This window comes from Mobula hypostoma, chromosome 4 (assembly GCF_963921235.1).
Source record: "Mobula hypostoma chromosome 4, sMobHyp1.1, whole genome shotgun sequence".
In the NCBI taxonomy this organism is placed as follows: Eukaryota; Metazoa; Chordata; class Chondrichthyes; order Myliobatiformes; family Myliobatidae; genus Mobula; species Mobula hypostoma.
Window position 1 is genome coordinate 10,136,393 of NC_086100.1, and position 27,135 is coordinate 10,163,527.

General features: G+C 44.3%; 1 protein-coding gene across 1 annotated transcript; it reads right to left on the bottom strand.

The window, feature by feature from the left end:
- Nucleotides 1-2,565: 2,565 nt before the first annotated feature.
- Nucleotides 2,566-26,670, bottom strand: LOC134344701 (extracellular calcium-sensing receptor-like). The gene is made up of 6 exons (XM_063044784.1): nucleotides 26,534-26,670; nucleotides 17,776-18,067; nucleotides 15,396-16,229; nucleotides 7,353-7,580; nucleotides 3,560-3,683; nucleotides 2,566-3,473 (listed from the first exon to the last, which is right to left on the bottom strand). The coding sequence occupies exons 2-6, from the start codon at nucleotides 18,031-18,033 to the stop codon at nucleotides 2,566-2,568; spliced, it is 2,352 nt and encodes a 783-aa protein (XP_062900854.1). The 5' UTR covers nucleotides 18,034-18,067; nucleotides 26,534-26,670.
- Nucleotides 26,671-27,135: the final 465 nt, after the last annotated feature.

Sequence of the window (27,135 nt, forward strand, 5' to 3'; positions counted from 1 at the left end):
TTTTTTTCTTCACATAATTGAAGAATGCCTTTACCCTACTCGCCGAGTCCTTCTCAGCCCCTTCTTAAGGTTCTTTCTTGCCTCCCTATATACCTCAATAGACCCATCTGATCCTTGCTTCCTAAACCTCATGTATGCTGCCTTCTTCCACCTGACTAGATTTTCCACCTCACTTGTCACCCATGGTTCCTTCACCCTGCCATTCTTTATCTTCCTCACCGGGACAAATTTATCCTTAATATCCTGCAAGAGATCTCTAAATATCGACCACATGTCCATAGTACATTTCCCTGCAAAAACATCATCCCAATTCACACCCGCAAGCTCTAGCCTTATAGCCTCATAATTTGCCCTTCCCCACTGAACAGTTTTCCTGTTCTCTCTGATTGTATCCTTTTCCACGATAATGCTAAAGGCCAGGGAGCGGTGGTCACTGTCCCCCAGATGCTCACCCACTGAGATATCTGTGACCTGACCCAGTTCTTTACCTAGTACGAGATCTAGTATGGCATTCCCCCTAGTCGGCCTTTCCACATACTGTGACAGGAATCCGTCCTGGACACACTTAACAAACTCTGCCCCATCTAAACCCCTAAAACTAATCAGGTGCTAATCAATATTAGGGAAGCTAAAGTCACCCATGATAACAACCCTGTTACTTTTACACCTTTCCAAAATCTGCCTCCCAATCTGCTCCTCTGTATCTCTGCTGCTACCAGGGGGCCTATAGAATACCACCAAATAGAGTAACTGCTCCTTTCCAGTTCCTGACTTCCACCCATACTGACTCAAAGGAGGATCCTGCTACATTACCCACCCTTTTTGTAGCTGTAATAGTATCCTTGACCAGTAATGCCACCCCTCCTCCCCTTTCCCCCCTCTATCCCTTTTAAAGCACTGAATTCCAGTAATATTGAGAATGCATTCCTGCCCTGGTGCCAGCCAAGTCTCTGTAATGGCCACTACATCATAATTCCATGTGTGTATCCAAGCTCTCAGTTCATCACCTTTGTTCCTGATGCTTCTTGCATTGTTGTACACACACTTCAGCCCTTCTACCTTACTGTTTTTACACCGTTTATTCTGCTTCTCTTTCCTCAAAGCCTCTTTATATGTTAGATCTGGCTTTATTCCATGCACTTCTTTCACTGCTCTATCGCTCCAGGTCCCATCCCCCTTGCAAATTAATTTAGTCCCTCCCGAACCATGCTAGCAAACCTACGTGCAAGGCTTGCTCCCCCTCGAGTTCAGGTGCAACCCATCCAATCTGTACAGGTCCCACCTTCCCCAGAAGTGATCCCAATGATCCAAAAATCTAAAACCCTGCTCCCTGCACCAACTCCTTAGCCACGCATTCAGCTGCCATCTCCTCAACTTCTTACTGTCACTGTCACGTAGCACTGGCAGCAATCCTGAGAACGTCACCCTTGAGGTCCTGTTCTTCAGCCTTCTGCCTAGTTCCCGAAACTCACACTTCAGGACCTCATCCCTTTTCCTGGCTATGTCGTTGGTCCCAACATGTATCAGGTCTTCTGGTTGCTTTCCCTCCGGTACCAGAATATCGTGCACCCGGTCCGAGACATCCCGGACCCTGGCACCTGGGAGGCAACAAGCCATGCGGGTGTCCTTCTCACGTCCACAAAATCTCCTGTCTGCTCCCCTGACTATAGAGTCTCCAATGACGACAGCCCTCCGCTTCTCCGTCCCACGCTTCTGCAACACCGGGTCAGACTCAGTGCCGGAGGCCCTGCCACCGTGGCTCACCCCTGGTCGGTCGTCCCCGGCAACAGTATCCAGTATGGTAAACTTACTATTCAGGGGAATGGCTACAGGGGTTTTCTGCTCTACCTGTCTGCTCACCTTCGCTTTACGATTCTTTTCCCAACTATTGATGTCAAACCAGCATATTGGTAGATTTCCGTGTTTTCTTCGCATTGGCTACTAAATATGCGCATCACATCTACTCTCCACAGAAAGAATTGTGAATCTATATCGTTTTAGAAATTATTAAAAGAGTGTGCGCTGTCACGAAACCAGCTGGTTCAAACCCCTTGGTTTTACGACCACCAGAGTCTTAGATCCTGTCAGTTATCAGGCTAATGCCAACACTGTAGCATATCAAATACTTCAGGAGGATTTGATGATTATCTTATTACGATTCTTCAAATCAACAGCACCCTATTAAGAAACTTCCGATTACAAACCTCTAAATTGACGAGAATAATAAAATTAATTTGAAACGTTGCAGTGTTTAAACTTACCCAATTTGCAATCTGGCAGAGTGACAGTGGAATGTTTCAAGTTTGGATTAGTACTGGCGGAGGATAAGTGACATTTAATGATGAAGTAACCGTAAATAGAAGTCAGACCTCGCGTTACTCTTTGGTCATAATCGCTGTTAAACATTCTCAAAATCCAATCTAAACTATTCACATCAGATGTAAATACATTTTAAACAATTCTCACAAAATGCACCGGTTGACACGTAAAAAAGATTCAAAACTACGTTTAATGGACGAGGATTACACACCCAGTTGATGTAATAATACAAATGGACTTTGGTAGCTACAATGAAGTCTCTTTCGTCATTATATTTTTCTTTGTATTACTCTCTGGTTTCAGTAAGATAATGTAACATTTAGGTGCAAAAATGCAGACTAGCAGACCGAAACTTGATGCCCAGATAGCGAACATTTCCACAGCGACGGTGTACTTTCCCGGAGAGCTCACATAAGCTGGAATAAAAGTTATCCAAACAGCGCAAAAAATCAACATGCTGAAGGTGATGTACTTGGCGTCATTGAAACTGTCCGGGAGTTTTCTGGCAAGGAAAGCAAGCACCATACACACAATGGATAACAGAGCAATATAGGTCGACACCAAGTAAAAGGCGATCAATGAGCCCACGTTACATTCCAGAATAATGATGTCTCTGTAATAACTCATGTTTTTCAGGGGGTAGGGAGGTGTCACACTAAGCCAGACAACGCAAACTATAACTTGCAAAAAAGTAAGGGCGAATACACCCAAGCGTTGCTGCGCCGGTCCGAACCAGTTCATCACGTTGCTGTTAGGAAGAGTTGCTTTAAAGGCAACCACTACAAGGATTGTTTTGCCTAAGATGCAGGAAATGCAGAGAACGAACACAACTCCGAAAGCTGTGCGGCGCAACATGCAAGACCAACTGGATGGTTCTCCAATGAAGGCGAGGGAGCAAATGAAGCAAAGCAGGAGGGCGAAGAGGAGCAGGAAGCTGAGCTCGGAGTTGTTCGCTTTGACCATCGGAGTGTGTCGATACCGGTAGAAAATTGCAGCCGTGGCCAATGTAAAACACACTCCAACGAGAGCAAGGGTCACTAATACAAACCCCAGGACTTCTCCAAAATATAGAAACTCAATCTTCTTGAGAACACATTGGGTTTTTGCGTGATTGGACCAGTATTCTAGCGGACATTTGATACAATCCGTGGAATCTGCGAAAATGATTATTTAATATGATAGTGTGTGGGAGCTCGGAACTTTGGAAATGTGAGAAATTGCTGCCTATCTCAGCACTTACCAGTGACGTTGCTGATCTGACCACTGGCGCACTCTACACAGTTAAAACAACATATCGGCTGCCCTTTCCGAGTGACTTTTCTTGTTCCAGGTCGACATGGTTCTGAGCAAGCAGCTCGTGGGATCTGCAGAAGAGGAAAACGTCCGGATGGTATTAATTGGATTTATAAATAGTGCAGCTAAGCATGCTGAACAACTGACAGAAAGCCTTATAATTGAGCTTGAGAAGGAGGAAGAAACTAAATAACCAATGTACTTTGAAATAAGTTAATTATGGGGGATAATATAAATAAAGAATGAGAAGCTATACAGGGCAGTTGCTCAAACGACCACTTTGAGACTTGGGAAGTGAAGGTAAATGATTGCATCTGAACACATTCCTAACACATCCCAGGTTTCTCTGTTGTACCGTACTCTTCAGTGCTCTAACGCTCATGGTGTAACACCTACCTCGGTTGCTCCTCCCAAAGTGCAAGATACCACACTGGTCTGCATTAAATTGCATCTGTATTTTCAACCTATTTTTCAAGCTGCTCCAGATCCGGTTGTTAGTCTCCTTTCTGCACATTACAAGCGACTGATACTCCTTGAACAAACTCCCATGCGGAAGATTGTCAAAGCCATTGCTGAATTAGTGGACTAATTTCTCGGGAAGCCTCTGAAATTGATGAGACACGGCATTCCACCTACAAAGCCATGTTGATTATCCCTCATCTGTCCCTATCTAACCAAGTACTTATATATCCGGTCCCTTGGAGTACCATCCAATAAACTTACCACTGCTGATGTCAGGCTCGTCGGTCAAGAATTTACTGAACTATGCTTTGAGCACTTTTTAAAGTAACAAAAGAACATTAGCTAACCTCCAGTCCTCCTGCATTTCTCTCGAGGGAAGGCATGTTTTATATATCTCTGCGAGGGATCCTGTAATTTCTGCACTCGCCTCGAACAGAAAACACTTTGCCAAATCTTGGGGTTTATCCACGCTGATCTTCCTCAGCAAATACCTGCTTGACCTGTGGTCTGAATAGTATCCATGATTTCGCTGCCTCTATGTCTCAATTCTATAGACTGGGAGTCAATCTTCCGACAATACGCACAGATGCCAAACATCCATTCGAAATCTCTATCAGACCATAGACATAGGAGCAGAATGAGGCCATTGGCTCATCAAGTCTGATTCACTGTTCAATCATGGATGATCCTTTCTTACCCTCCTCACCCCCGCACCCGCCCCTCTCCCGTAACCTCTGATTCTGTATTCAATCAAGAACCTATCAAACTCTGCCTTAAACACACTCAACAACCCTGGCCTCTGCAGGTGTCTGTGCTAATGGATCCACAAATTCACCACCCATTGGCTAAAGCAATTTCTTCGCATATCTCTTTTAAATGGACGCCCGTGTATCCTGAGGCTGTGTCCTCTTGTTCTAGACTCCCGAACGATGGGAAAACTCTTTCCAAATCTACTCTGTATTGGCCTTGAAATATTCGAATGTTTTCAAACAGATCCGCCATCTCCATCCTTCTAACTTCCAGCGAGTACAAGTCAAAAGCCATCAAACTTTCCACATATGATCAACCATTTCATTTCAGGAATCATCCTTGTGAACCTCCCCTGGACTCTCTTCAATAGCAGCTCATATTTTCTTAGCTGAGATGCTCAAAACTGTTCAGAATACTCAAGGCTTCACCAGTGCCTTATAAAGCCTGAACATCACACCACTTGTATTCTCTACCTCTTGAAATGAATGCCAAGATTGTATTTGCCTTCCACACCACCGTCACAACCTGCAAGTTAGCCTTTAGGATGTTCTTCCCAGGGAGTCCCAAGTCGCTTTGGATCTCAGATTTTCGGAAGTTCTCCCCGTTTAGAAAATAGTCTGCACATTTATTTCTACTATTAAAACGCATGAAAACGAAAAGAAGGCGGAGCTTGGAGAGTAAATGTCCTAACGGTGACTCTTTCCCTTGCATCTTCAGAAACTGCTCTATTTCCATCTTTAATATCTCTATTTTTCTCCCTTTCAAAGTTCTTTTGAAGACCCTGACCTGGAGTTACACACTGACTGCGATTCTTTGCGGGAATGGGGCCCGTTCTCGGGGTTTCATAACTGGCCGTTGTTCGGCATGCCAAGGGCTAGACCTAAGTGCTTCACTCGCCTTCGGAGGAGCGAGCTTTCCTGGATCTGGAAACGGTAGTGGCGGGCGGGGGGGGGGGGGGGGGGGGGGGGGGGGGCGGTGGTGCGGTGGGGGATCGGAGGTGGGTGTCAGAGCAGAAGGCTGATGTGTCTTGAGAGATGGAAAATCTAAGACTGTATGTACAGAAACCGCAGATTTATGGGCAAAGAGTTCGGAAAAAACGTCGCAACGGACTTTTAACATCATAAACCAGCTAGTTGTTTGTTATGCTTTCCGTCTCGCTGTCAAACTGAGATATCTCTTTCTTACTTATCAGGGAGAGAGAGAGCCTGTACTATGTTGAATGCAGGGTGAACAATGTATTCTTTGGAGTACTGCAAGTCTGTGTCTTTGTTGTTGCCTTGCTAACGCTGGAGTACACGGTGGCGGGTGCCGATACTTTATTTTTGCCGGTGAGGAGGGGTGATTGTTGGTTGCTGCTGCTTACGCGCGTGAGGGAGGGAGCTGGCGTAATTTTGGGGTTCTAAAATACTGTCGTTCAGTTTTTGAGGGCACTCGTCTGTTTTTGTGGATCGTTGCGAAGAAAATGCATTGCTCTGACATTAAACGTACTTTTGAAACCTTTGAAAACATTTGAAGGCACTTGCCAACATTACATTTCATTTTCCATTTTCTTGCCTATTCTCCTAATTTGGCTAAGTCCTCTGCAGTCTACCTGTTTGCTCAAAATTACTCGCCGCATCATCAATCATCATGTTATTTGCAAACTTGGCAACAAAGTCATCTATTGCCTCTTCTAAATTATTGATCTCCAGCATAAAAGTAAGCATCCCCACACCACCCCTTGTGGAACACGACTAGTCACTCCCAATCAACCGGAAAATTATCTCTTTATTCCCATTCACTGCCCGCTACCAATCAACGAATGCTCTAACTTCCCTGTATTACGATATCAAAGGCCTTCTTAAAGTCCAAATCTACATCTACTGAGTCCGCTTTATCCCACTTTAACTTCCTCAAAGAATTCCAACACGTTCTTCAGGTAAGCTTAGAAGAACCCACGGTCAATTCCTCAATGTTTTGACAGTGACCCACTCAAATAATGGCTGCTCCTTTTATTGGATCTTGCTAAGTGCATCATTATACAAAATCCAATGTCTCCTCGGAACATCGGCGCGCAAAATGTGCCGTCTGTCCCTGCTCGCTTCTTTTAGTGTTACCAGCAGTCAAAGCAAACCATTCCTCTCCCAGCCATGCAACTATTATACATTTCATCAATGTAGAAAAGTGCCATACCGTATTACGTGTTATGGTATTCCGTAAGGAGGATGTCAATTCGGAACACGTAAAACACAGACGTTCACATTTGCCATAAGCTCAAACGATTGAGATATGCTGCATTATAAGTACCACATAAAGAAGTGTCATATATTTCAGATGGCTGAAGATCTGTTACACGACCTGTAACCTTTGAATAAGGTCAACCCTCATTCTTCTAAGCTCGTAACAAAACAGGCTGAACTGTCGAGACTGCCCCTTACATTAAGCTAGAGCAGAATCGACAATATCTATTTCTGCAATATCACCCATATCACAGGCATACAACTCTTTTTCATTCCGCCAGTGTAAATGCATAGTAAAAGAAGCCATACCATATTTCCAGCCGTGCTCCACCTGATCTTCTCGACATTCAGTATTAGTTCGTGCCCTGCCGGAGCTGAGCCATCATAATATCCGACATTTGCAATGTCGACGCTCCCCTCGAAATTCGTTTGTACGTTCACGAATTCGTATCTTGGCACTGAGTCACCATTTTCATCAAAATATACGGTTTCTCCCGTTTTCGCCGTGAAATTCACGGTGCGGAGGTAGTGCAGCAACTAGGGAGGAAGGAAGGAATGGAGGCTATTTTTCAGCTGGTGCATGGATTTGGTCCACATAAGTACTGACATGCAAATCTGCAGAAAACGTAAATGATTGCAATTTGTTACTTTGTAAGTAAAAAAATAGAGCCGCATATTTGAGACTGCCGATGATCTAATCTTTCATCAATGGTTGATGCAAAAAGTACTGCTAGTGAAACTCGGCAGACCAGGCTTCAGTTGTGGCTGGAATTGGATCAACTGTCAATTTACCTCCCGAACTGTTACCTGACCCGGTAATTCCCTGCCGCAGCTTGACTTTCAGCATTAATATTGGAGGCCGGTCAGAAGTATAACGTAGATATTTTGGGCAGGGTAGAGGGTGTTCAAGGAATAATACAGTTTTCCGTGGATCCCCAGGTATAGCCACTCAATAAGAAGGTGTAGGTTGTATATCTTAGGTATTTATTTAAAATTGTCCTCTGCGATTGCACGCCACTGGAAAGCCGAGAGAGTGCAGACCTTTTCGAACTAGTCTGTTGGAAGATGCCTCATCACCACCAGTTAATACAGTGGAGAAAGTTCCATACGGATCTAATCACTGGAAAGCAGGAAATTTGTACCAGTGCCCTCGCCAAACTTCGTACTTGCGGCTAATGTCCTCGGCTAATGATCGAAGCGTGAATTACAGACATTGGTGGAGTTTGCACCTCCATAGATTAGCTACTCCATTCCACAATTACAGGTTAGCGTGCACAATGTGGGGAAATTAGGCCTCAGGTGCAAAAAGTAAAGGGAATCTCACCCAGGCGAAGGGGAGGGATTTACAAATCACCGTTTTGTAGCTGTAACGGAGGCCAAAGGGAGTGCGGGATTCATTAGCAAGGTCGAATAAAAACAAATACAGGGACAAGTGCAGGGATTGTCGTTGGAGTGGGGCAGTGTTAGAAAAGGCAGTCTCTTGGCTTTGCCTGAACAGGCTTCTCGGGCGACACTAGTATGTGGTAAGCTTTTTCTTGCTCATTCGTCATCTCTTAGTACACAGTCAGCGCAGTGAAAATGGCTCCAGTGACGGCGTGTGGTCTGTGCAAGGGATGCATGAGTTCCGAAAGGCCTCCAAAGTCCAGAATAACCATATCTGTACCACATTCACCGAACTACAGCCCCTCAGAGAACGTACTGAAGAACTGGAGCTGTGTTCCGAAATGCTTTTGCCTCATCAGGGAAACGGAGGAAGTGATCGTCATCTGTCACAGACAGGTGGTCACTCCAAGGTTGCTGGAGGCATCTGAATGGGCGACTGAGAGTAACGGGAAGGAGACTAGGGAGCCGTTACAGAGCGCTCCTGTGGCCGTTCCCCTCTATAATTTATACCATAGCGACCGAGTTTCTGGGACTGAGACTGGCGGTGTGTTTCACAAGGAAACGTGGTACAGGAGGATAGTAGCGGTGATATGTGCCACCAGAGATAGAGTTGGGGATAGGAGAGGCTGTGGACGTGAGATAGAGGCCTAGATGGCATGTTGCCATCCAGAGGCCAGGGTCAGCCCCGTCTCTGATCGGGTATGGGGGTGAATGGAATATGGTTTTTCTTCAGGCGTGATGAAATGGCGGAGCGGAATCGATGGGTTGACTAGCTTAATTTAACTCCTCTGTCTTATGGTCTTATGGTCAAACTCGATGACTATCGACTCATAAGACAAACCAAGCAAATGATAAATAGCAGCTATTTGGAGGCTGAACTCCAAGGATGAAGGAGGTAGGTGAATGGTTAGTTGTCAGGCAAGGGAAAGGGAATAGGAAGCCAGAACAGAGTACCCCTGTGACCGTTCCCCCAAATCGCAAGTTTACAGTTTTCGACGCTTCCAGGTGAGCCACTGCGACCACTTGTCTGGTGCTGAATCTGGCGATGTGTCGTAGAAGGCATGGTGGCAGAGGAGGAATGCAGGGGTCATATGTGATTCCATAATTCCATAGTTAGAGGAGTAGCTTGGAGAGTCTGTGGCACGCTGTCTCACGGATGCCAGGGTCAGATACTGTACATCTTGGATACGGTACATGACATTCTAAAGGGGAGAGTGAGCAGCCTGACATTTTGGTACATATTGGTAACTTTCTAGGCATCCGTTAGTCTCGTGAGACCATGAATATGCGCCTTGCAAGGTTTCCAGGGCGCAGGCCAGGGCAAAGTTTTATGTAAGGCCGGCAGTCGCCCATGCTGCAAGTCGCCCTTCTCCCCGCCACCGATGTTGTCCTAGGGAAGGGCACTAGGGCCGATACAGCTTGGCACGGGTGTCGTCGCAGAGCAATGTGTGGTGAAGTACTTTGCTCAAGGACACAAGAAGCTGCCTCAGCTGAGGCGCGAACTAGCGACCTTCAGATCACTAGGCCGACACCTTAACCACTTGGCCATGCGCCAACATACGCTGGTAATGATGTCATAGGGATTGGGAGGAACTTAGGAGAACAATGACGCCTTTGGTTGCATCTTCGGAAACTGCTCTATTTCTATCTTCAATATCTCTATTTTTGCTTTTCAGGGTTCTTTTGAAGACGCTGATTGGAGTTACATGCTGACTTCGGTTCTTTGCTGGAATGGGACCCGCTCTCCGGATCTCACGACTGGCCGCTATTCGATATGCCAAGCACACGGCCTACTAGACTAGTACACCTTCAGAGTTCCGGGATTTCGTAGCTCTGGAGACGGGCGGACTCGAGGTCGGTGTCGCTGCAGGAAACAGGTTTGTCGTGGGAGACGGAAGATCAAATGCAGCAAGCTGGCTGCTGGCCGTGTGCCCAGAGACCCGGTCTTTGGGCACAGAGCTCGGGTAAAGTGACACAACAGACTTTTAACATCGTAAGCAGCGAGTTGTTTGCTATGTCTTTCCTCTAGTGCTGAAGGGGACACCTCCTTTTTCCCTTATTAGGGAGAGAGAGCCCGTGGTATCTCGAGTACCAGGTGAAGGAATAGTCTTTGGGGTACTGCAACTCCGTGTCTTTATTGATGTGTTGCTGCAATTTTGAGTGCTCTGTGGGGGCAACGATGTATTTTTTTTGCATGGAGGTGACGGGGTATGGTCGTTGCTTTGCTGTTGCTTATTCGTTGGTGGGGGGAGCAGGGGGTACTTTAGGGATCTAACATTTAACTGTCATTCATTTTTTGGGGCACTCTGTATTCTTGGACGTTTGTGAAGAAAAAAAATTCGAGATGTATATTGCATACATTTCTCTGACATTAAATGCACCTTTGAAATCTTTGAGAAAGCAAAGAGAGAAGGTCCGAAAGGAAGAGCCAGATCGAATGCTGGAAAACAGAACCTCCCCCGTAAAAATCTCTACCTGCTCATCGCGCCATTGAGGGCAGGAATAGGGAAAGAGTTGGCAGTTAATGCGTGGCTGACAAACTGAGAGCACAGGGTCTAAAAGTTATAAATCATTGGGCTATCTTCTGGTGGATTAGAAGAATTTTGCAGGGTGATGGGAACCGGAATGATTGGCTGAGAATAGGACTTTTGGTTCACAAACGGAGGTAGTGTATAGTGAGGCTGTCAGCAAGAACAGGTAGATGATAGGGAGAATTTGTCAAGGGTCGGATCAGGTTCCCTTTAAATTTACTTTGTTTGTGTTACGATTCGGACTGTTGACTCCCTGCTTCCCTTTAATTCCCTGTTTTCCCGTGTCCCTCGGGCTTGGCGATTACTCTAGAATGAACCAGCATTTATAAGTCTCCGGGTTCAGCGTTTGGCGCGGGAGCGTTAACGAAGTCATAGAAGCTAGAGCGAGCCAATGTCATCTGGCCGGAGCCAACTAAGTTTCTTGCCAGAGCAAGCCTAGTCTCCTCCCGAAGCAAACGCCAGCAAGCCGCCGTCCCTAGCCAGAGCGGGTCCGTCAAAGTTAACCCGCCGGGGTGAGTCAGGAGCTCGCCGTTACTTGGAGCGCACTTTTTCCCCGTTATAGTACTGTATATCGTTGTGTGGTCTCCGTACCCATGTCCTGTGTCTAAAAGGGGTCCTTGCCCTATACCCTAGAAGGGTGCTGACCCTGTGTCAAGAAGAGTCCCGACTCAGTCCTGTGTCTAAGGAGGATTCCCGGCTTAGCATTTTATGTCCTGTGTCTGAGCCCGTTCAATGAATAAGAAGAGTCCCGGCTCCATATCCTGTGTCAAAGGAGGAGTCCCGGCTCAATGTTCCTTGTCTTGTCTTTGAGTTCCAAGTACCAAGTCCATGTCTGGGTCCCGAGTTCCAAGTACCAAGTCCATGTCTGGGTCCCAAGTTCCAAGTACCAAGTCCATGTCTGGGTCCCAAGTTCCAAGTACCAAATCCATGTCTGGGTCCCGAGGTTCAAGTCTCAAGTCCATGCTCCAAGGTTCAAATCTCAAGTCCATGCTCCGAGGTGCAAGTGCAGGACCTGGCTCCGAGGTTCAAGTGTCAACTTCTGGCTCCGAGGTTCAAGTATCAATTCCATGCTCCGAGGTGCCATGTATGAAGTCCTAGCTCCGAGGTCCATGCTCGTTGTCCTGGCCGAGACCCTGGGTCCCTGCCTAGTCCAGGGCCTGAGTCCCTGTCCATTACGCTTATTCCCGCTCCCGCTTTGCTCTCCTTGTACGAGTAATAAGCTCAATTTAGTTAACCCCACAAAACGTGTTTGTGTCCTCCATTTGGGTCCACCCTTGCTCCGCACTTGTGACAGAATTGCAGTCAGTCCGACAGTTTGCAATGTGAAAGGGGGACAAATTTGAAAAGTTTGACTAAAATAGGATAGAACGTGTTAAGTTTGATAGCACGCATTCTACGAAGCAGGGTAGATCATCTTGCAGCCAGTCTGAAATTCGCATCTGTGATGTTTTGGATATCACGGAGTCATCGCTGAAATTTGCTTCCAGCAGAAGTGGTAGAGGCAGGCTCGATGTTGTCGATTAAAGCCAAATTCGATAGAAATATGGACAGGAAAGTAATGGAGGGTTATGGGCTGAGTGCAGGTCGGTGGGACTAGGTGAGAGTAAGAGTTCGGCAGGGACTAGAAGGGCCGAGGTGGCCTGTTTCCGTGCTGTAATTGTTATATGGTTATATGTTATATGGAAATACGTTTCTAATTGGCAGCTTAATATCCAAGGATACATAATCTGAGGAGGCAGATTGTTTGTACTGCAAAACAATTAAATCTAATCTATAGAAACAGGTGACATAGAATCCCTGTGAGTAGATTTAAAAAATCTCAAAAGTAAGAAAACTACGAAGATAGGAGTTATTTACAAGCCTTCGAACAGTAGCCAGGATATGGTCTAAAAATTACAGCGGGGTAGAATGAGCATGTCAAATAGCCTATGTTAGCTTAGCCACAGGGTATTTCAATACGCAGATAGATTGAAAAACCAAGCTGATGCTGGATCCTAAGAGAGAGAATTTGTGAACTGGCTCCTCGATGGATTTTTCTGGAGCAGGGTTGTCGTTGAGCCCACTAGGGGGATGGGGGTGTCCTGTAATAAACGGATATGATAGGGAGGTCAAGTTATAGAAGCTTTGGGAAAGAGCAATCATAATATGATAGGTTTCACCAGGCGATTGGAGAGGGAGAAGCCAAAGTCAGTGCTGTAAAGGGAACTACACAGGCACGAGATAGAAACGTGTGGAAGGGGAACCTAACAAGGAGAAGGCCGAGTAGCAGTTGCTTGAGCTTCTGGGAAAAAATCGGAAGGCGTAGGGTAGATAAATGCCAAATGAGGCGAAGTATTCTAAAGGCCTGCCTCATGATGCAACTAGTTGACAAAGGAAGTCAAAGTCAACATAAATGTAGAAAAGGAGCGCATATAAGTAAAGCACAAATTGAAGGGAATTTAGAAAAGGGGAATTATAAAAAAGCTACAGAAGACCACTAAAAACATAAGTGGGAAAGCTGAATATTAAAGGCAAGCAGCCAAAAATATCAAAAATTGACACAAAAACTTTCTTTCCCAGATATATAAAGAGTAAAAAAGTTGGGAGTAAGTATCAGGCGGCTGGAAAAAGGCGGAGAAGATATAGTAACAGGGACAAGCACAAGGCAGACCAACGGAATGAGAATCTTGCATCAGTTTCACAGAAGAAAACATGAGTAGTATGCTGGAAGGTCCGGAGTGTCAAGGGGCAGAAGTGCGTGCTGCTGCGATTACTACCGAGTTGGAACTTGGGAAACAAAAAAAGTTTGAAGGTAGATAAGTCACCTGGATCTGATAGACTGACCCCCAGGATTCTACACGTCGTAACTGAGAGATTGTGTGGGATGTAATAATGATCTTTCAAGAATCAGTAGATTCTGCTTAGCTCGGAAGGACTGTCACTTCACTCTTTAAGAAGGTAGCGAGACCAGAAGCAAGAAAATTATTGGCTAGTTACCCTGACCACAGTGGTTGGGACTATTTTCGAATCGATTGTTAAGCATGCTGTTTCCTGGTATTTGGAGTAACATGACAAACTAAGCCAAAGTAATCGTGGTTTTCTTAAGGGAAAATCATGCCTGACAAATCACTTGAAATTCTTTGAAGAAATAACAAGAATAATAGACAAAGCAGAATCAATGGATGTCGTGTACTTCGATTTTCAGAAGACCTTTGAGAGTGTGCCGCACCTAAGGCTGTTAAACAAAATGAGTCCATGGTTTTCCAGGAATAGATTGAGCAACGAGTGACTGGCACGAGGCAAAGAGTGGGAATAACGTGAAAATCTTCGGAATGCCTACTGGTGACTAGTGATGTTCCACAGCGGTGGTGTTTTACGTTATATGTAAATGATCTGTACTATGAAATTGATGGCATTATGGTCAAGTTTGCTGAGGATACGAAGACAAGTGGAGAAGAGGGTATTATTGAGGAAGACGGTTGGCTGTAGAAGGACTTAGGCAGATTATGAGAATGGACAAATATGTGGCAGATGCACGACAGTGTCGCTAAGTGTGTGATCATGCACTTTGTTAGAAGGAATAAACTATAGATTATTTGCAGGGCTCCCGAAAGTTTAATTTGCAGTTTAATCCGTGGTGAGGTAGAAGAATGAAATTTCTGCGTTCCTTTCAAGAGGACTAGGACACAAAAGCAAGGATGTAATGTGCTGTAAGGCACCGGTTAGGTGGTACCTGGAATATTGTGAGGAGTTTAAGAAAGGATGTGCTCTCGTTGGAGAGGGTTCAGAAGAGATCAACAAGAATGATTTCGGTAATGAAATGGTTATCATATTTGCAGCGGTTGAAGGTTCTAAGCTTGTTTTCTCTAGAATTAAATAGAATGAGTGGGGAATATTACTGAATCCTATTGAATATTGAAAAGCCTAATAGAGTTGATATGAAGAGGTGTTTCATTTGGTCATTTGGTGGGAGATTGTAGCACCAAAGGACTGCAACCGTAATGCAAAGCGATGTCCATTTGGTATAGAGTTTGGAAGAATGTTCTTTACCAAAAGGAGGTGAACCTGTGGAGTTCGCTGCTATAGGAGGCTGTGGAGCGTCGTAATATGGTGCAGTTCAGGCCGAGCTTGGTAGTTTCTTGATTAGTCACGGTGTAAAAAGTTATGGGAACAAGCAAGAGCATATATTGAGATGAAAATTGATCAGCCATGGAGAATTGGCGGGGCAGAATTGAAGGGTCGAATGGCCTAAATCAGCTCCTATGTCTTATTTTCTTATGGTCTAAACCGCTTTCTTAGAATTAATTTTTGATCGGCACAAATAGAATTCTTTGCTAAAATATAGCCGTCAGTGTTTGATTACCCACATATGAAAATTGAAAGATTTAAGCCACAAACTACAATCATACCTGTCGGTGATGTCTATTTGCTGCTTTGTTTGATAATGATATAGACCTACCTGCCAAGGCTCGAAATTTGCAATATGAGCACATGAGTTATTCACAAAGGGTCCGTCTCCTTCCACACAGGTGAACATGTCGTGCAGTGCGTGAGCAATAGAGTAGACCGCTTTATACACGTGGTATGAACTACCATCCATTATCGCTGGAAGATAGCTATTTTCTATCCCTTCTATCAGTTCCGTTCCAGTGCATTGCCGAACTTGATCTCGAGAGTTATCCAGAATCGTCCTGTTGTCTATGCTAAAGGAGCAGGTGAATAAATTTTCCCAAAACTCAATCACCAAAATATTGTCAGGGAAATTGGAAGGACGGACGTTATGAAGATAATCTCTGAGGTCATCTATCTCTGTCCTTTGCGTGGCTAGACCAATTGTCCCGGTGAGATAAATTGCTCTTTGTTCAGGTGGAAGAAAGTGTCTTGTTACCCAGGATTCACTTCCAATCCATTGGATTCCGGTTACATTTTGCTGCCAAATCTCACTCAATAAAATTCGCATTTCACCAGGGTGAACAAAGGCCACTACCACTTTAGTAGACGCCTGTTTAATGATCCGGACAATTCTACTGATTTTCTCTGCTGGGTCGGTCCTGTAAAATGATTCTGAGTAGGCAATGCAGACGCCAAAGTTTTCCACATGTTCCACAAATTCTTGCATTGCCAAATTACCGTAATCGGTGTTACTTCTAATGGTTCCAATCCAAGTCCAGCCAAAGGTTCTCACCAGTTCAGCGAGGATTTTAGACTGGTACTGGTCGCTAGGGATAGTTCTAAAAAAAGTGGGATATTCTCCCTTATCGCTGAGACAAGAGCAGGTGGAGTAGTGACTAACCTGTAGAGAAGGAGATAAATTGATAAATCCCCGGCTTGTGTTTTTAAATGAAATTGACTGATGTACTTTTTTTGGTTCGTGGTGATATTTTCAAAATCCTCTGCAATAACTATGAAGAATGTGAAAAATATAAAACCGGAATTACTGAAATAATTTACATTGTACCATAAACTACTTATTTTTCTGGTACTAAAACTTGATAAGACAAATCACGATAATTACATTCGTTTCTGGTCGCTGCATTACAGGAGCGAAGTTGAAGCGTTGAAAGAGGTGCAGAAGAGATTTACTGGATTTCTGACTGGATTATGTGGTATATTCTATAAGGAGAGTTGTGGTATATTTATATTCTTTTCACCGGAATGTCTGAGCCTCAGGAGAGATCTGACAGAGGTTCATGAGAGGCATTGACAGAGTGGATTACCGGTATCTTTCTTCAATGTTTAAATGTTCAAAGCAGAGAAAGTGCATTTAAAGTGAAAGTGGTTATGCTTAATATAGATTTGCCAAGCAAATGTTTTACCCAGAGGGTGAAGGTGCCTGCATTACGCTGGCAGGGTGAATTGTGTAAGCAAATAAGAGGGACCTCTTTATGAGACCGAACGAAGTGATGAGGGCAGTGTATACACAAAGGCACCAGTTTAGTTATGATTTTGATTAATTACTTTGGCCGAAGGCTCCGATCTTGAGCTGTTGTTTAAAAAGTGCTAAATTTTTTTTTTTACAGTTAATTACTAGCAATGGTTCATAACTTATTCTGGTGGAAATAAGTGGCCCTCCGTTTGTCGAGGCCGACCATAGAAATTGCGTCCCACCTCTCTGCATGATACGGAAGACAGGGCAGTAGGATGTGGAGAATGAACAACTACGCATGCTGCAGGCCCCCCACCTATCTACTCAGCTGATGAATTGGAAGAAACAGCGAAGACCGACAGTGTTTGACAGCAGAAGCTTTACTGGAGTTGCTCGTCCGCGTTGAACTCAGCTTCGACTGCCTTAGGAAGCTCACCTTAGGAATTTTCCTCTGGGACTCATCCTGGAGCTTTCCCCATGAGTGGGTATATCAGCAAGACAGGATAAATCTAAGGACAGAGTTTTCCTTTTCTTTGGATAAGTTGTAGACTACGGCTAACGAGCCCCATCCACTGGAAGCGACTGGTTTAAAGCTCCAGAAAATTCGCATTTCCCCTCTCTCCCGTCAGTGGAAACGGTTCATCCGGGCCTAGGAGAAGGCAAGGAGCTACACTTGGTTATAAAAGGCTATTTAAGACATGCGGTATTGGGAGCACTTAATAATTAGTGTGAGTTTATCTGCACTAATTCCCTGATCTATAACACCTTCGGGAACCTCTGCTGGATATCAGGTCGATAGAATATTGTATATGATGGATATCAAGCACTCTAAAATCTAAATATCTGTAGTAACGATTTTATTGTGTTAGTATAGTCCTAAATTAAGGCGCGTGAAGATCATATGTGTGTGTTCCTGCGAATAATGATACGGTACCTCCAGAGTAAAAATAAAATAAAATATTCGACACATTACCAGCGGAATCCCGAAGGATCCCATTGTCCTTGCGGCTACGATGGAATTTGTAGATAAATCGCAACCAACAATGGCAGCGACGTTGGAGGAACCTCTACATTGAGGGAATTCAATCGATTCCTCTTCTCCGTTGATCAAAGCGAGCACTGCTTTCGAGGCGATCGCGGGGGACGAGCAGTCATCGTGTATCTGATACCCGAGTGTGATCCCCGGGAGGAGAATCTCATTCTGGTTTATTTCTTCAACGGCAAAAATCATTGTTTGCACCAGTCGGAAGATTTCAAAATCAAAGCTGTGGGATAAATGTTAGATGAGATAATAAAAGTGCCCAGATTCCGAATTTAATCAGATGTCACGTCAATGTCTTAAAATATACATGTTTTCTTGTTGTCAATAAAGGATGTTCACAGTACTGACCTGGGCTCGGGAGGCACAGTGGATCTTGTTTATTTCACCAACTCAAGATACCAAACCCGCTCCACTTCAGAAAAGCAAAACAGGAGCCAATGCATGCCAAAGGAGAGTACACGAGAGGAACCATAATTTCAGTAATACTCAGCACTCGGATAACTAGATCAAAGGACCACATAAATAATGCCGGAGGAACTTAACAGGTCGGGAGGTATCTACAGAGGGAAATGGATAGTCACTCTTTGTGCCTAGTCCTTTCATCAGGACTGGAAAGGACGCGTGGAGTATTTCAGAGAGTTGAAGAAGCGGAGCAGCCTCTCCAGTCATGATGAATGGTTTCTTCATGAAATATCGACCCTTTATTCCCCTCCATAGAGACTGTTCATCCGCTGAGTTCCTCCAGAATTCAGTTTGTGCTGCTTAAGATGTTCAGCTTCTGCAGACCGCCTTAATCCTGCGTTACGAGGACTGATTCCGCTCTGGCAAAGCGATTTCTAATTGTTGCTCTGTCAGGTTATTCACAGAGAATGATTAGAAGATTCCATCAGATGTTTTAAATTCCGGTGGCGTTGACTGGAACTAATATGGATCCAACGTATATTGACATAAAATTTGGGTGGGGTGGACACATAATAACTCATAATATAAATGTTCTGCAATTACTGACGATATTTCTGAAAATACATCTGAGCGATTTTACTTTAATGAAAATGCAAATAGACAATTGAACGGACCATTGAACATTTCTGGAGAGGGAAGAAGACTATCGGCCAACGATGTTGTGCCGAACCATTTATACTACTAACACACAAAATACTGGAGTAACTCTACAGTCCAGGTAGGTTCCGATGAAGGGTCTCGGCCTGAAACGTCGACTGATTAGATTAGATTATGGAGACACTCAGTCCTCGTTTATTGTCATTTGGAAATGCATGCATTAAAAATGATACAATGTTCCTCCAAAATGATATCCCAAGAAACACAGGACAAACCAAGACTAAAACTGACAAAACCACATAATTATCACATATAGTTACAACAGTGCAAAGCAATACCGTAATTTGATAAAGAGCAGACTATGGGCACGGAAAAAAAAAGTCTCAAAGTTCCGATAGCCTCATCATCTCACTCAGATGGTAGAAGGGAGAAACTCTCCCTGCCATGAACCTCCAAGCGCCGCAAACTTGCTGATGCCGCACCATTGGAAGCACCTGACCGCAGCGGATTCTGAGTCTGTCCCAAAACTTCAAGCCTCCCACCAGCCCTCCGACACCGAGCACCGAGCACCATCATCTGCCGAGCGCTTCGACTCCGCCCCGGCCGTCGAGCAGCAAGCAAAGCCAGGACGCGGGGCCTTCCCCTCCGGAGACTCTGGATCATACAGTAGCAGCAGCAGCAGCGAAGCAGGCGTTTCAGAAGTTTCACCAGATGTTCCTCCGTGCTCTCACATCTGTCTCTATCAAATTAGGATTTTGCACGGCACACTACTTGGCAGATAACAGACATCACCACTGGAGTGGCCGCTGCGAGCTGCGTAGCGCGGCCATCTTCTCCTCCCGCCGGGAATTACTCTTACAAGAATTACTCTTTTCCATCGATGCTGCCTGGCCTGCTGAGTTCCTCAAGCATTTCGTGTGTGCTCCTTGGATTTCCAGGAACAAAGATTTTGCCTTAATTATATTGGCTCTTACATGTGGGAATTAAAGTAATTCTTTCTGCATGTACAATGTCCCTATCCCCACCACTGTCATTATCTACACATTCATATGCCGATAACATTTTAAATGTTTTATATTTTCTTTGCCTCCTACACCACTATCAGTGTGTTTCAGAGACCCACCAATCTCGGCTTATAAAATTATCCAGGCATTTCCTTTCAACTTGGCTCTTCTCACCTATGTCCTCGAGTTTTAGACATTTTAATCCTTGGATAATTATGCTGGCTGTCTATTCTACCCATATCTCTCATAATTTTATAAACTTCTCTCAGGCTTCCCCTCAAAATCCGCTTCTCTACAGAAAGCGAGCCAAGTTTGTGCGGCCTACTCTTATAGCTCATGCCCTCTGATGACCCTGAATGAACGAAATACTACAGGTAAAGCCGAACTAGAGTGTTAATAACAACATAAAAATCAGATCAACGCTTTGCTAGTCCTTAAATCGTGTCACACCGTTAAAGTAGCTAACTGTTCAAACCTATTTTAACTCTCAGGCTCTTCCAGCTTGTGTTCATCTAGGGGAAACAGCGTTCGGCCCCGCCAGATTGGGTGATCAAGTTTGTGTGGACGCTGTGTAATGTACCCCCAGTTACAAACCCACACCGAAAAATGTCAGATAGTGCACCATATGCAATTAAATGATTGAACTTTATGAATCTTAATCTGAATATAGGCTTAGTAAAGAAAATAAAAGAAAACGGCCTAAGTCAAGTCAAAAGTTCATGTTGGAGCTCACTCAGTAGTCATTCTTCCACCATCGGTCTCCTCCGAACGTCGCCGACCTTCGGACCCTCAGATCCCCGTCCACTCCGTCCGGCACTCTCGGCACTCCTCTTCCCTCTTCATCTCTCCTCGACAAAAGACCGCGAAAAAAACAACTTTCCAGATACACAAGACAAAGCAACAATCTCGGACTGGTTAACATGCATACTACAGTCCTGTTATCTTCAGCCATAACCCTAATATTGCTGCTACAGAAAAACGTTAGCTCAGCAGTGAATGTTACAGAGACGCTATTACATTAGCCTTAGCAGTGAATCATTACAAAGAAGCCATTACATTAATAACATCGTAGAAAAACCCATTTCCAAGATTTCAATGTTCATAGATGCTGAAACCTCCTTTCATTAGCAAAGTTGCAGTTACATTGTACCCACGTAATTATAAAGCTTCAAAGGCTTCCGGGAAGATATTTGGATAGCACATACGGAGATAATGCGGCGTATCTGATTAACGTCGGAAGGCAGGACGGTCGGCATAGTCAATGTGGGTTGAAAGGCCCAGCTGCGAGCTCCTCTGATTCATGATACTGTGACTGCCAACATCGTTCAGGTTGTTTGCCAATTAAAATAGAAGGTAGAACACTATCAGAAACTATATTTAGAAACTGACACTATTTGGTAGTTCCCACTGAAAGTACCATCTTTTGTTATCGATCCAGCAGAGAAACCATCCAATTCAGATGCACAACAGCTTGGAATGGCAACTTCGGAGAGTTGCGGGCACTGAGCCGCCCATTATGGAAACGCACCTCACCACGACCGCCATATCCGTACTTACACAGTAAAGTGGCCAGCATAACCGAAGGCCCCACACACCCAGACTTTCTTGCTTCCATTGCGCAGAAGATAGAGCTACAGCACACATACAATTTTGCACAAGTAATTTTTCTACCCCGCTGTAATAATAATATCGAATGCTCCCGAATTGTAATAAGATGGGGAATGTCTAAACAGTATCAATCGACCCCGTTTGGCATTTTATTGACAATTTGCACCGTATTTTCTCTTTAACTGTCACGATATATGCTGAATTTTGTTGTTGTATTCCTCAACACACTGTTTTAAGGAAATAGTATATGCGTTTTTTATGTTAAATGAACTGCAGGAGGTGTCAGTGTAACAAGGTGAGAACGTCAGATGCTTCGACAACAAAAACGGGGAGAAATTCTGTATAAATTTCACCCGATTGTGGTACATACTTTGTGTCACCGCAACAGAAGCACATGATCTTTCTCTGCTGGTTAAGAATGGCATCAAATCAATGGAAATATGTGACATATCGAAATCAACTTGAAATTTCATCGGGAGAAAGCAAAATCTGACATAGCAATATTTCAGAGGAGTAAAGGAATTTACAGTGGTATGGGAGAGATGTTGGAGGGAGCTGCTGGCAGAAATGACAGTGGAGAAGCTTCTGGAAATAGATTCTGGGAAAATAAGTAAGGGGCAGGACAGTTGTATTCCAAAAATGAAAAAAAATACTCAAATGGTAAAATTTATCAACCGTAGGAGGCAAGGAAGTCAACGCTAACACAAAAACAAAAGAGAGGGCACACAACAAATCACAAATTAGCGGCAAGGCAGGGTATTAGGATTGGGAAGCTTTTAAAAACCTGCAAAGAGCAACTAAAAGAATCATTCGAAGGGAAAAAATGAAGTATAAAGGCAAGGTTGCACAATGTTTCAAAGTAGATAGTAAAAGCTTTTTCAAGTATGTAAAGAAAAATCAGAAATGAGAGTGCATATAGGACAACAATAAAATGTGGCTGGGTAAATAGAGTAATAATAACGGGAGACAAAGATATAGCAGGCGAAATGAATACTTCCATCACTCTTCACAGTGCAAGACACGAGAAGTGTGCCAGTTCTTGTAATGTGTGAAATTAGAGAAATGAGCGCAGTTAATATTACAAGGCAGAAGGTGCTAGAAAAGCTGAAAGATCTAAAGGTACATCCGTCACCCGTACCAGACGAACTGCAATTCAGGGTTCTGAAGGAGGTTGTGGAGTCATTAGAAAAGATCTTTCAAAAGTCATTGGACACTGTCCTGGTGCCAGGGAAGTGAAAAGTTGCAAATAGTACTCCACTCTTTCAGGAAGGGCGAAGGCAGCAGAAGAAAAATTATAGAGCCGTCAGTCTGTCCTCGGTGGTTGGGAAGATGTTGGCGTCTACTGGTAAGGACGAGGTTAGGGAGTACTTGCAGACACAGGACAAAATAGGACAAAGTTAATATGATTTCCTTAAGGGAAAATCTTGCCTGATGAACCTGTTTGAATTCTTTGAGGAGATTACAAATTTGATAGATAAAGGGGATACAGTGGACGTTGTTTATTTGGACATTCAGTAGGTCTTTGACTTGGTGCCAAACATGATACAGCTTACCACGTTAAAAGTCCAACGTATTACAAGAAAGTTAGTAAGATGATTAGAACATTGATTGATTGGCAGGAGGCAGAGCGGGATTGAAAGGATCCTGTCTGGTTGTCTGCTAGTAACTTGTTAGTGTTCTGCAGGGGTCTGTGTCGGGATTGCTCCTATTTAACCTATGTATATTATGATTCAGGTGATAAAATATGTCTTTGTTTTCAAGCTTACAGACGATACGACGTTTGGTGAAGGGGCAGGTTGGGTTGAGGAAACAGGTAGGCTGCAGAAGGACAGATAAATTAGGAGAAAGTGCAAGAAAGTGGCAAATGAAATCCAATGTCGGAAATGCATGGTCATGCACGTTGTTAGTGGAAATAAATGAACAATCCAAAATACTGAGATACAATGGGACTTAGGAGTCCTTGTGCAGAGCAACCTAAAGGTCAACGTGCAGATTGAGTCGGTGGTGAGGAAGACAAATGCAATGTCAGCATTACTCTCAGGAGGTCTAGAAAACAAGGCAGTGGTGAGGCCTCACCTTGAGTATTTTGAACAGTTTTGGGCTCGTCATCTGAGCAAAGACGTGGTGGCATTGGAGATAGTCCGTAGGGGGTTCCCAAGGATGATTCCGGGTATGAAAGGGTCATTGTATGAAGAGCTTTCGATAGCTCTAAGTTTACACTCGCTGAGATTTACAAGGATTATGTGGGATTGTATCCACATTTTTGGAATGTTCAAAGGCCTAGACAGAGTAAATGTGGAAAGGATGTTTCCTAGAGAGATGGTGGTGTTGGGGTGGGGGGGGGGGATGACTAGGACAAGAGGATTAAGCCTCAGGATCGGGGGCCTGCACTTCCAATGGACATGCGGAGCAACTTTGTTAGACAGAGCGTGGTGAATTTGAGGAATTTCTTACTACTGGCATCTGTTGAGGCGTAGTCGCTGGGTGTATTTAAGGCAGGGATTGATAGCTTCTTGATTGGACAAGGCATCAAAGGTTACGGGGTGAAAGCCGGGAATGGAATCGAGAAGGGGAAAACAGGATCAGCATTCACGGCAAAATCCTGCTGGAACGCAGCAGGCCAGACCCTCGAAGGGTGTCGGCCCGGAACGTCGACTGTGCTTCTTCCTACGGATGCTGTCTGGCCTGCTGTGTTCCACCAGCATTTTGTGTGTATTGCTTGAATTCCCAGCATCTGCAGATTTCCTGGTGTCAGGCATGATTGCTTGGCGGAGCAGACTGGATGGGCCAAATGGCTTAATTCCGCCCCTACGTCTTATGGTTATATGGTCTTATGACAACCTGATTATACGTCACAGCATTGCACGTAAAATCAGTATTTCCTTAACATTAAAATTTTGTATTCCTGAATAAAATCAGTACAATCGTGATCGAAGTCAGACTCTGAAACTACGGCCTAATGTCTTGGTGCCTGATATTGTTAATAACAAGAAAAAAAAACAAATTTACGAGCTACTGGAGAAACTGAACGGGTCAAACGGTATGTAGACTTGGTGAACGCGTCGAGTCGAAACATTGCCTGTATATTTCCATCTACAGAACCTGCCTGACCCGCTGAGTTTTTTCAGCTGACTGTTTACATTAACTGCTGACTCCAGCACTGCCGGCTTTTGCGTCTGCATTGATTATATCTCCCAAGTGGATTACCGAACATCTATCATAGAATTAGAAACATAGAAACATAGAAAATAGGTACAGGAGTAGGCTATTCGGCCCTTCGAGCCTGCACCGCCATGCAGTATGATCATGGCTGATCACCCAACTCAGAACCCTGTACCAGCCTTCCCTCTATACCCCCTGATCCCTTTAGCCACAGGGGCCATATCTAACTCCCACTTAAATATAGCCAATGAACTGGCCTCAACTGTTTCCCGTGGCAGAGAATTCCAGATTCACCACCCTCTGTGTGAAGAGGTTTTTCCTAATCTCGGTCCTAAAGAGCTTCCCCTTTATCCTCAAACTGTGACCCCTCGTTCTGGACTTCCCCAACATCGGGAACAATCTTCCTGCATCTAGCCTGTCCAATCCCTTTAGGATTTTATACGTTTCAATAAGATCCCCCCTCAATCTTCTAAATTCCAACGAGTATAAGCTTAGTTGATCCAGTCTTTCATCATATGAAAGTTCTGCCATCCCAGGAATCAATCTGTCGAATCTTCTTTGTACTCACTCTATGGCAAGGATGTCTTTCCTCAGATTAGGGGACCAAAACTGCACACAATACTCCAGGTGTGGTCTCACCAAGGCCTTTTACAATTGCAGTAGTACCTCCCTGCTCCTGTACTCGAATCCTCTCGCTATAAATGCCAGCATACCATTCGCCTTTTTCACCGCCTGTTGTACCTGCATGCCCAGTTTCAATGACTGGTGTATAATGACACCCAGGTCTCGTTGCACCTCCCCTTTTCCTAATCGGCCACCATTCAGATTATAATCTGTTTTCCTGCTTTTGCCACCAAAGTGGATAACCTCACATTTATCCATATTAAATTGCATCTGCCATGAATTTTCCCACTCACCTAATCTATCCAAGTCACCCTGCATCCTCTTAGCATCCTCCTCTCAGCTAACACTGCTGCCCAGCTTCGTGTCATCCGGAAACTAGGAGATGCTGCATTTAATTCCCTCATCTAAGTCATTAATATATATTGTAATCAACTGGGGTCCCATCACTGAGCCTTGTGGTACCCCACTAGTCACTGACTGCCATTCTGAAAAGGTCCCGTTTATTCCCACACTTTGCTTCCTGTCGGCCAACCAATTCTCTATCCACATCAATACCTTACCCCCAGTACCGTGTGCTTTAAGTTTGCACACTAATCTCCTGTGTGGGACCTTGTCAAAAGCTTTTTGAAAATCCAAATATACCACATCCACTGGTTCTCCCCTATCCATTCATAACACATCGTTTGCAGCATCATAGTGGAAAACCATTGACTGGTGAGAGCGGATCCTGGTAGTTCGGATTTAATGGGCACACTCCTTTAGGTGAATACTCAATTCCTAAAGGAAGCGTAGCGATACCTCATCAAGCACGTTCCTCAGTGAAGATGCACCGTCAGACGTGTTTTACTAGGATCTCTGAGCTGGAAGCCAGACGCAATTGCGCTGTTCACCACAACCGTACGATGAAGAAAAGTAGGGCATAGTACTCCCGTCAAAGCTGTATTTTTGTGCATGATTTTGCTCTAATCTCAGAGTGGCAGGGGAAATACTGAATAGCAAAATTTATATTTGGAAGACACAAGAAGACGTGAATTCAACCATTTCCCGTTGAGGTCATGGTAAAGTTAATATTCCACCACGCTGCCTAATAGCAATAAAGGATAATGTCAATGGTACACGAAATTACCAGCTCATAATTAGCTCTCAATTTGAAAGATTGACTCAAATGGGTGAAAACGATTTCTCTTCGACGGTGTGATAACGAAATGTCGGTCTACAAGAAGTAAGCTCACCTTTTGCACTCAGTTCTCTTCGGTGTGAAGGTAAATGTATGGAAGTCATGAATCGGATCGTGTATTGCGAATATTCCGCCAAGAAGGACATCACCATCCTTGGCTAAGTCCGGCAAACTATCTTTTGATAGACGCTTACAGAGGATCCCGTGCGTTTCTGGCGCGGCGGCGAGGAACATGAAAAGCAGCAACTGAGACATTGTTCTGTTACATGGACCTGTCACGGTCAGATCATCGGGTATTTATACTGTCTCTAATACGAAATGAAGTCCCAAAGCGGTTTAAAAATGCAACTACAGTTGTAATGTGTTATGTTCCCCATGATGATATGTTACCTTAGGGACACCTGTATTATGCTAGGTACATCTGATTAATGCCTGGGGAATTTTAGAGAAATATGAAATAACGTTTGTTCGATGCAGGTAAATCTGCACTCCCAGCAGGGTGTAAAGATTTTCCAATGAATGAAGAAGAAACCCGGAGTGTATAAAGGTTTCATGCTTCTTAGAATTCACACCTTAGATGCAATTTAGTCATTAGACAAACGATCCGGTCATGAATAAATGGAATTATATCTAAGTTAAAAACAACTGCAAAAACAA

Coding starts and splice junctions, on each gene's coding strand:
- LOC134344701 (XM_063044784.1), bottom strand. CDS start 18,033: ATGATTTTTGCCGTTGAAGAAATAAACCAGAATGAGATTCTCCTCCCG. Junction 16,230..17,775: donor GATCCTTCGGGATTCCGCTG/GTAATGTGTCGA, acceptor CCTTCTCTACAG/GTTAGTCACTACTCCACCTG. Junction 3,474..3,559: donor TCAGATCAGCAACGTCACTG/GTAAGTGCTGAG, acceptor TCATTTTCGCAG/ATTCCACGGATTGTATCAAA.